At 42.0% G+C, this 11,192-nt stretch overlaps 1 protein-coding gene across 1 annotated transcript in view; it reads right to left on the bottom strand.

Moving 5' to 3' along the window:
- Positions 1 to 11,192, bottom strand: part of IGSF10 (immunoglobulin superfamily member 10) — a 45,628-nt gene that overhangs the window by 18,834 nt on the left and 15,602 nt on the right. The window contains exons 4-5 of the mRNA XM_024131898.1: positions 2,948 to 7,249; positions 1,550 to 2,447 (exon numbers count right to left, since the gene is read on the bottom strand). Coding sequence (XP_023987666.1) covers positions 1,550 to 2,447; positions 2,948 to 7,249 — 5,200 coding nt within the window. The remainder of the gene's footprint in view (positions 1 to 1,549; positions 2,448 to 2,947; positions 7,250 to 11,192) is intronic.

Raw genomic sequence — 11,192 nt, 5'->3', positions numbered from 1 at the left:
GATATGGGAACATATGTATATGTATAACTGATTCACTTTGTTGTAAAGCAGAAACTAACACACCATTGTAAAGCAACTATACTACAAAAAAGATGTTAAAAATAAAAGAGTCATGTACCACAATGTTCATTGCAGCACTATTTACAATAGCCAGGACATGGAACCAACCTCAATGTCTATCGACAGATGAGTGGATAAAGAAGATGTGGCAAATATATACAATGGAATATTACTGAGCCATAAAAAGAAACAAAACTGAGTTATTTGGAGTGAGGTGGATGGACCTACAGTCTGTCATACAGAGTGAAGTAAGTCAGAAAGAGAAAAATACCATATGCTAATGCATATATATGGGGTCTAAAAAAAATGGTACTGATGAACCTAGTTGCAGGGAAGGAATAAAGAGATAGACATAGAAAATGGACTTGAGGACATGGCGCGGGAGGACGAAGCTGGGGCGAAGTGAGAGCAACATTAACATATATTCACTACCAAACATAAAATAGTTGGCTGGTGGGAAGCAGCTGCATAGCACAGGGAGATCAGCTTGGTGCTTTGTGACCACCTAGAGGGATGGGATAGGGAGGGTGGGAGGGAGACACAAGAGGGAGGGGATATGGGGACATGTGTATGCATGTGGCTCATTTGCTTTGTTGTGCAACAGAAAGTAACACAGTATTGTGAAGCAGATATGGAGACATGTGTATGCATGTGGCTCATTTGCTTTGTTGTGCAACAGAAAGTAACACAGTATTGTGAAGCAGTTATACTCCGATAAGGATCTATAAAAAACAAACATATAAGATGGAAATGTTCATTCCCATCTTTTGTCATATTATGAAACATCATTGTATGAAGTCATGTAAATGGCAAAAATTAACTCATGAACTTATTTTTCAAAGAGATTTAATCTGTACAGAAAACAGTTAAAAATCACTATTAATATGCCTGTAACAGGAAACATTAGAGAAAGTGTGTATGTGTATATATGTGTCTGACACCGTCAGAGTGATTGGAGGTCCTGAATACATTTCACTTTGTGAAGGCCTTAATGTTGTGACTTTCATAAAGTGCTTTGCAGTTTTAGGGTAGAATAAATTAAGTATAGATTGCACTAAAATTGAAAATGCTTTACCAGGAGACTCTGAAGAGTGAAATAATGAAGTGCATCTCTCCAGAACTTGGTTGCTTTACAACATTCCCTCTTATTTTTGGATAGAAAAATTATAAATACATTTACACAGGTACCATTTTAAAAGTGTCACAAGTATGGAAGCAAATGAGATTTTTTATCCTTCTTTTTAACTATATAAACTCAGGAAGAAGCTGGCCCTTAGGTTATGGCATGTAAGAAACTTGGTTTTTATATAATTTGTATTATTTTGTATTAGCATCAAAACGATTAGGTTTTCTTTAGAGCGAGTTTCTTTTCTGTGCAGAGTCTGTGTGCTCTCTAACACTGCTGCTACTCTGGCTCTACCCCTTTTACCACTTCAGAAGTTATACGGCTAAATAAAGAAGATAATCTCAACAGAAAGGTATGGTTTACCTGTGCCACTGGTCGACGACAGCCTTGGATGGTAGCCTCCAGATTATTTTCGGTTTCGGCTCCCCAACGGCTGAGCAGTTCAGTAGTAATTTGCCCCCCAGATTCACCTCCGTCCATTTCTGGGATGCAAATTCTATCCTGGGGATGGTCTCTTGTTCTTCCACTGTAAGAATTACCACCCTTCTCTCTGAGCCAGTGGAGCTGGTCGCAATGCATTCATAAGTGCCCTGGTCTGAAGAGGCTATGTTTCTTATAAACAGAGTTCCATCTGAAAATAAGAACTTGGAATTGATGAACTGTAATGGTTTCACTTCGGTGCCATCGGAGAGGACCCAGTGAACACCGGGCTGAGGAGTTCCTTTTGCAGTACAGGGCAGTTTCAAACTTTCACCCCAAGTCCCTGCAATAACTTGCCTCTTTTGTTCTAGAATAACAGGTGGGGCCGCAATAACTTGTATTTTGACCAGCAGTGCATCCTGGCCCACGGGGTTGCTGGCCACACATTTGTAAAAGCCCCTGTCATAAATGCTGAGATTGTGGATGACCAGCGTTCCGTCAGATGTCACCAGGGCCTGCCTGTTCCCCTCGGATGGTTCAGAGACCACTGTTTGGTTTGCAAGAATCCAGGTAATTGTAGGGCTGGGCCTGCCTTCAGCTCTGCACTTCAGTTCCACTGTGCTTCCGGAATGGACTGTGATCTCCTTAGTATGTCTCTCCAGGATCCTGGGGGGATAGGAAACCACGGACAAGGTGACATGAAGGTGGTCTGTGCCAAATGGATTGGAGGCTGAGCACAGGTACTGTCCACGGTCCTGAATGTCCACCCTCTGTATGGACAGGGTGCCATTGGGGAGCACCTGGAACCTGCTATTCTGTTTCCTTTTAGACAAATCAAGTCCTGATAAGAAGAAAGAAATTTATAGCCATAGGTCATCAAAGAAGAAAGAAATTTATAGCCATAGGTCATCAAAGTTTAGACAGTAAACATCAATTGCTCACGTGGAAGTCTCAAGAGGAAAGCTCTCTTTTTGTTAGGCTACTGGGAAAAAATATATTTAAAATTAAGACACCTAGTCTTCAGATTACTAAAGTTATTTCTGGATTTTTCTTTTAAACCCTAATTTTAATGTAAAAGCCAGATGCTTCAACACAATGACCGTGCACAACTTCTTTGGATCTGCTTTCAAAGCATTTCCAAAAAATGGTCTTAACATATGTTTTAAAACCTTCTAATGCGCAAAAAGCCATGCATATATCAAATAAGGATATTAATTGTTTGAGTCTTGGAGAAATCTGATGTTGATGTTGATTATTTGGATACATAACCCTGAAACATAACAATGTTTTCCTTGCTTTGTAACTGCAGAAGCTGAAGCATAAAGAAACAGTTTCAAGTACCTGATGAGACTCTGGTCCAGTGGATAGTAGGCATGGGATTCCCAGCAGCTTCACAAGGAAGAAAGGCGTCTGAGTTAGCTGGAACAGTAAAACTTGCCGCTCTTCCTCCAACTATTCTGGGCCTTTCAGATATATTCCTAGATAAAGAATCAAAGGGAAGGAATTTGGAAGTTGTTATTTTTTGAATTGGTGTCTTATCGAAGTTACTTTTCTTTGCCTTCTTCTGTATATCCCAATTTGAAGCGTGAATGGTGTCCTCTGGCAGATCTGGAGTGGGCCGTATGCTCACTACTGGCTTTTTGACCTTTTCAGCCAGTTCTGGGTGTGACTTGTGCCAAAAGTGGTTTTCTGACCAGGGAGAGGGAGTCAACTTAGAATTCTGTGATTTAGCTGTTGTTAGTGCTGGCATAGAAGTCGAACGTAACAGATTGGAGTAGATAAAGTGGGTGATTCCAATTGTGAACTTGGCATTTGGGTGAGTCTGGGGAGATGTTACCGCTAATCGCTGTGGATGCGCATTGTGCTTTGAGGGCTCATGTGACTTGACCATTTTACTTGTCATCACCCTGACAATGGGAGTTGCCATATTGTCAGCAACTGCACTTTGGTTACTCAACGGAGGGGAGGTAGGAATTGGCATTGGAGTGGCACCAGCGCTCAGGAAGGGTGGCACGGTTGAGTGTCTAAGGACTGTGTTCCTAGTGGTGGCGCTCTGGTGTAGTTCGCTAGACAAAGCGGTTTCAGAAGCGGCTGTGCTCTGCAAAGTCTGACTCCTCTTCTGGGGTGGTTCTTCAAGTACATCTGTCAGATTAAAGGTTCTTGGATGAAGACCAATTGTGCTTGAAATTTCTTTTATGTTTTCTAGAAGAGAATGAGTGACAGCAGACACGCTGGGTTTGGTTGAAGTTTCAGCTGCTGTTAGAACAGGCAGTGTCACAGTGGTGGGTGTAATGAAGCCAGAAATCTGGCTGGGAGAGTTATTTGGGTCATTTCTATTCTTTTGAGGCTTCTTTATTCTTTGTACTTTTCGTGCCCTGGGTCTGGCTATTTGGGCTTTGCTGATAACGTTAGATGCAGGGGCAATAGGAGTAGCTGTCAGCATGGCTGTTTGCAGTGATATGAAATCTGTACTTGATTCTTTGCTTGAGCTACTAGGAGGTGTAGGGTAAACAGGTGGGAAGGGCAGCTCCTTCATTGTTGGGAGACTTAGACGACTGTGTGTTTTAGTGGTACTGTGGTGAGTTGTAGCTGATGTTACGGATGGAATTTGCATCACACTTGCTGAGAGTGTTGTGAAATGGAAGGGGGAAACTTTATCTGTGGGTAAAGCAGGAGATATTTTAGGAAGCACCAAGTCTGTGCTTTTTTGTGAACCAAATTTTTGCTGATTCTTCAGCTTTTCTTTTTGGATATGGTTATTTACAAAGATATGATGCCAGGGAATTTTCCTTCTTGAAAATCTTGTTATGGCTATAGTAGTAGGCATAGGTGGCTTGATGGTGGGACCTGGAAGTGGCGATACAATCACTGAATCTCTTTTAGCTTCACTGGCTTTAGACACGCTTGGGTAACTAATATTTGTTGCATGAGTCATAAATGCACAAGTTGGAGTCGCTTGGGTACTTTCAGCACTGAAATATTTTATTGTCGGTGTTGTTTTCTCAACATCTACATTTGGTTTTTTCTCAAATAGTAATGATGGATTGTGGACTAGAGTTGTAGATTCTTCTGCTATGACTCTGGCAATTTTAGCTTCAGGGAGGGTGATGGGGGAAGACCTTGGAAAAGGCAATGCTGCTGCAGCAGTGGTGAGTCTTTCTCTGGGAGAACAGGATGGGCATTCCACATTGTGCTCTGTGGCTGAAAATGCAGTGGTTCTTTCTGCAGAAGAACCTCTGAGTGTTGGCCTCACAAAGCTGTGTCCATGCTGTCGGAAAATTGGAGTTCGCCCCCTGCTCCAAATTTTCCTCCGTCTTCCAGAGTGTCTGGACAGTGGAGTGTTAAATGTACTATTTCCAGGAATGTGTAACTGAGAATGAACAGCAGTGTATGGGTCCGAAGGGAGCTTAGAGGTGTTAGGTTTTTGAGTAACGTGAGAATGGGAATGGTGGCTCCAGGGTTCGCTGACTCCTATTACAGACGTCTGATGACTATTCGTGGCATTTACTGATCCTACAAATACATCAGCTTTGCTGTTAGCACTGCCCAGAATTTTGATATGGACATCTTTGATTGTAGTAGCCCCCACTGTTACTGGGGGTGCACTTTGCAAATGCTCTCTTTTTCTCTCCCTGTCCTCAGCATCCTGAAATTGACTTGCTTCAGGTAGTAGAGGAAAGATAGTAGATAAATTTCGGTTGGTTGTGCCTTGCATTTTGCTTGATGTGGTTGCGGTCATATTCTTTGACATGGCTTTAGTTTTAATAGTAGTAGATGGTTTGAAACCTCTTGGTTTTTCAGGCAGTAGTATCTGTGGACTCACAATTGGGGAGACTTGGGCGCCAGCAGTTATACTTGTCACAGGGCTATCAGATGATTTTCTGGAATCAGCAGTCACGGTCCTTGCCAGAACACTGGGCGCTTTAGTCGCCAGGACCATAACTTCCCCATCTGGAGGGAGCATGCCTGATGAGCCTACTTCCTCACCAGGTATTTCCAGGAGTTGGGTGACCGGTGGAGGTGGCTCTGTTACGGTATTTTCTCGCTTCTCTGGCATAATATTCTTTTTCGCTTTCTCCAGTAGTGCTGCCCAGTGTTGTGGGTCAATTCTCGAGGCAGAGGGAGGGAACTGCCTCCTGTGCTCTCTGAAACGTCGGTTGGTTGCATCTCCACGCTGCTGGGCTATTAACACCCCATGCTTAGGATTCTTACTTGTGATTGAGACTTGTTTTCCAGCCTCAGCCCTCACTGGAGCAGATGAGGGGAGTTGTGCAGCTGGTGGGTCCTTAAGCTGAGCAATGGAATTGGGCTCATCAAACCCAGATCCATCTGTTTCTACATTATGCTCCACTGGCTGTTGCCCTTTTATTTTGACTGAAACTTTGTTAATTAAAATATCGATCCCTGATGGGTTGGCTGCTACACAACGATAATGACCCTGGTCTTTTTGAGTTGCCTGTAATATTCTTAACGTGCCATTGTTAAGGATTTGCTTATCTCTTGAGGACTGATGGAGCACACTGTTTCCTGGAAGAACCCAGCTGACAGAGGCATCTGGGATACCCGTAGAATGGCATGGAAGGTCAAGTGTTTCACCAATGGAAACTATATGATGAGCTCCATTTTCCTGATAAGACTCTATGTAGGGCTCTACCACGGTAATCCTATAGGTGAGAATATCTGCATCATCGTAATTGGTGCTTATGCAGTGGTATATGCCTGTGTCAAAACTATCAGCCATCTGGAGTTCCAGTTTTCCACTTTTGTCTATCAGGATTCGTCCATCCTCACTAACGTAAGGGGCTCTCACTTTACTTCCATCAGCTAGAAGCCACTCCAGTTGTGGGGGAGGGTCTCCTTGGCTGCGGCAATCTAGGTCAATGGTCCCACCGACCAAAACAGTGCGTTCCTGCTTAGTATTGTTATCCCTGGAAATCATGGTCCATTTGTGTTTCTCTGGCTTCATCTCTGCCTTTGGTAAAGTGACTTGGGCATCGCTGGAGTACTGGATCTGCAATGTACTGAGTGTGGTGGCAATTCTGTTTAGCTGCAAGGAAATTTGGTCTTGCATTAACCAAGAGGGATCTGCTCTGAGATTAGCCTCGATGTTGGTAAAGATGTCTTCAGGCTTCAGTACCACCTGTTTATATTTGTAGCAGAGTTGTGGTGTTTCAGTGAGCAAGTGGCTCCTTTCTAGGAGCAGAGGAGAGTCACTGTACAAAGCCAGCACTTTCCACACTGGCTGAATGTGACTGTAATCTATGTTACACACCAGAAATGTTGAAAATGATGCATTTAGCATGATGTAGTCATTTTCTGCAGTGAATGCAGTGGATGATGTTGCTGAGGGCTTTTGGATACTGCAGATCATGTTAGCTTCATTTCCAGACTGGTCTGTCATATTCAAAGTCAGGGAGCCGAAGGGTGCCATGAAATCTTGGGGAGAGATGGACACAGAAACACCATCTTCCAGAATAGTCAGGCTCTTCAATTTCAGGGAGGGGTCAATGGTTGGCTTGGCACACAGGAAAGCTGCAGCTGGGACCATAACTAAGGGCCTGCCTTTAGAGGTCCTGGGGTTCATGCAGCGTGGACATTGCTGAGGACTGGAGGGACTTCTGTCTTTTTTGCATTTTATTATATCTAGAAAAAATGACAATTGAATTATCGCCAGTTGTGGCTTCTTTATGAATTAACATTTAAACATTTTGAATAAGTAGCTTTTGCTAGAATTTAAAACAACAATTTAGACATTTTAGTGTTTTGTCCTTTTTTATTTTTTGTCTTTGGATTGATTTCTGAAAACAAATTGTCTATGTGCCCTGCCACAATATCATATCCACAGGCACAAGGATCTTGTCTGTCTTGTTCACTGCTATATTTCCCATGCCTATAAAGTACCTGATATATATATTTGGTACTCAGTAAATATTAGTTGAATAAATAGTTTCCTTATCTAGGGAAACAAAATGCTATGCTTATGTTTGTCGCTTTTTATTAACTTATTTATTATTTAGTTCTGTTTCCCCATTTTAATGTTTTAAGACTCAGAGACCTTCACTGTCCTTTAAATGATAACCTGTTTGATAAATTACCATTTATAAGTCCTTGGATATCACTAAGAACCCAAGTTTCTGTCCATTACCAAAAAGAACAATGAGTGAATTACAAGGTATCTTGGTGTGGTCTAGCTTGGCCACAGTAGGAATGGAGACAACAAGATGGTTGCAGGAGATAATGAAGTCAGTAGAACCAATCAATAAGACGTGAGGATGTGGTTGAACAGAGAGGGTGATTAAGAAGAAGAGTGAAGGAAGACATAGTATGACTTTGGTAACTGAGGTAGACTCAATGGAGGAGGATCAAGTTTAATGGGGAGAGAGGAACATTGTGCCCAAGCAATGGAGCAGCCCATTAAAGGACTGACATTTTGGTGAAGTCAGAAGCCTGAAAAATCTTATAGCTCTTGGACCACCCTAAGCCTTTGCGGATCATAGAAACCTCCTCTTTCAGGTAGTCAGATATCACGTACCTGGTCATTTAAAAATACAGCTCTGGTGAGCTTATTTAAAATGGCTGGTCACTGCAATACTTGATAAGAGGTATGGAGTTTTACCTCCTACAAAATACAGCCAGGGACTTCCATGCTGTTCCATATCATGCATTAGACACAGCATTTAAAAGAAGCATTGTACTTCTTAGAAGATATCACTTGACAGAGTGGCCGGACAGGGTCAAATCACCTTCCCGTGTGTGCATGATTCCTCTCAAAGGCTTGAGAAAATCTCTTAGACCAATGACTCCAAACCCTTCAATGTGTACTTTAATGTTACAGGCAATGCCACATATATCTGGCTACTCAGCATTCTTCAGCAAAATTTAAAGTCCTCACTTACACAGATGAGGTAGCATGGCAAGCCTGCAAACCTCTTTGAGCACTCATAAGAGGCTCTTCTCAACCACCCACTTACCAACAGCTGTGACCTTTTACCTACTTCCCAGTACCCTGGGCTCAAACCCTGCTATAGCAAAAAACATGGCAGACTTCTGGCTTAATTAAACCTCATCACAGAATTATGATCCCATCTTGGTTTGATTATTGCTTGGCCCTGGACATCAGGTATTTTACTTCAGTTGCAAATCTGATCATGTCATTTACATTCTCTCCACCACACTCAGTTCCATTCACACAGAAACGCTTTCCATTCCTCAATTCTGCCACGCCCTATCAAGCTCAGGCATATGTTGTTCCTCCTACTTCCAGTACACTTGCTGTCTGATAGGCCCTCTTCCATCACTGCCTAACTACTTACCTCCTTCATTACCCAGCCAGAAGAGTGCTACTTCTGGGTGGGCTCTCTTCTTTTTGTTCTCCTGGTACCTTCCACTTCTCCTATCATAGCCCTCTTTGCCCACTAGTAGAAAGACTTGTCTAGTTGTCTGTCTTCCCACAAGACTGTAAGCCCATTACTTGTTGATCTGTGTGTCCCAACCCTGGCAAAGGGATGGTCAGGAAAGATTACAAGAAGGAAGGAAGGAAGGGCAGCCTAATTCTAAGACCACATTTCTTCCACATTTTAGCTTATAAATTGAGATGTGTCTTACAACTGAAGGTGTTTTACAGTAGCAGCTGACCAGCTGGCAGTCTTGATATAGCTACCACTGCTTGCACACACACAAGTACTATTATAGCTGTTGATATTTACATATATTGTTTTCTCTTCGAGTTACATGCACTGTTGGTATTACGTATATTGTTTGCCACTTAAAAGGATTCTATTAAGATAACACTATGCTTGGCATTACAATAAGAAGTTATTATGCATATAGAAAGGCCTGGAAACAGAAGCAGGACATAAATTTAATATTTGTGAAATGTTTGTCAGAGAAATGGCCACAAACCCATATTTCCTAGAAAAGCAGCACCTAGAGTTTTGTGGAACCTAAGAATGGAGGATACCCAAAAATGGATGAAGCTGTGTTACATTTAACTACTGAGATATGTGCAAAAGGACTGCCAAGTGAGGCAACTGAAGGTATGAGAAACTGTCAATCTCTTAGAATAGATGGAAAAAATGTCAAAGCAGAAGTTGATGTGACTGACTCATGAGTCTCACAGAATGATCATTAAGGTATCTCAGTCAAAGGAGAACACTTGATTGTTTAGACACGACCAAGAAATGTTAGCACTAATGGGTTTGGCTAATTATATACAATGAATGAATATATATAACAGTAATAGTGGGGGAATTTAACACCCCACTTTCATCAATGGACAGATCATTCAGACAGAAAATCAATAAGGAAACACAGGCCTTAAATGACACATTAGACCAGATGGACTTAACTGATATTTATAAAGCATTCCATCCGAAAATGGCAGAATACACATTCCTCTCAAGTGCACATGGAACATTCTCCAGGACTGATCACATGCTGGGCCACAAAGCAAGCCTCGGTACATTTAAGGAAATTGAAACAGTATCAAGTATCTTTTCCACCCACAACACTATGAGATTAGAAATCGACGACAAGAAAAAAATGTAAAAAACACAAACAGCTGGAGGCTAAACAATATGCTACTAAAAAAACCAATGGATCACTGAAGAAATCAAAGAGGAAATCAAAAACACCTAGAGACAAATTAAAACAAAAGTACAATGATCCAAAACTTATAGGATGCAGCAAAAGCAGTTCTAAGAGGGACGTTTATAGCAATACAATCTTAGGAAACAAGAAAAATCCCAAATAAAAAAACCTAACCTTACACCTAAAGCAACTAGAGAAAGAAGAACAAACAAAACCCAAAGTTAGTAGAAGGAAAGAAATCATAAAGATCAGAGCAGAAATAAATGTTCAGAATAATGATAGTGAAGATGATCCAGGACCTCGGAAAAAGAATGAAGGCAAAGATCGAGAAGATGCGAAAAATGTTTAACAAAGACCTAGAAGAATTAAGGAACAAACAAACAGAGATGAACAATACAATAACTGAAATGAAAAAACACTAGAAGGAATCGATAGCAGAATAACTGAGGCAGAAAACGTATAAGTGACCTGGAAGACAGAATGGTGGAATTCACTGCCACGAAACAGAATAAAGAAAAATAAAGAAAAAAGAATGAAAAGAAATGAAGACAGCCTAAGAGACCCCAGGACAACATTAAACACAACAACATTCGCATTACAGGGGTCCCAGAAGAAGAAGAGAGAGAGAAAGGACCCGAGAAAATATTTGAAGAGATTATAGTCGAAAACTTCCCTAACATGGGAAAGGAAATAGCCACCCAAGTCCAGGAAGTGCAGAGAGTCCCATACAGGATAAACCCAAGGAGAAACACGCCAAGAAACATAGTAATCAAACTGGCAAAAAATAAAGACAAAGAAAAATTATTGAGGGCTTCCCTGGTGGCGCAATGGTTGAGAGTCCGCCTGCCGATGCAGGAGATGCGGGTTCGTGCCCCGGTCTGGGAAGCCGCAGAGCGGCTGGGCCTGTGAGCCATGGCCGCTAAGCCTGCGCATCTGGAGCCTGTGCTCCGCAACAGGAGAGGCCACAACAGTGAGAGGCCCGCATACCGCAAAAAAA

The sequence above is a fragment of the Physeter macrocephalus genome, chromosome 1, assembly GCF_002837175.3.
Source record: "Physeter macrocephalus isolate SW-GA chromosome 1, ASM283717v5, whole genome shotgun sequence".
Taxonomy (NCBI): domain Eukaryota; kingdom Metazoa; phylum Chordata; class Mammalia; order Artiodactyla; family Physeteridae; genus Physeter; species Physeter macrocephalus.
The sequence above is the reverse complement of the archived record's forward strand: the minus strand, read 5'-3'. Positions and strand labels throughout refer to the sequence as shown.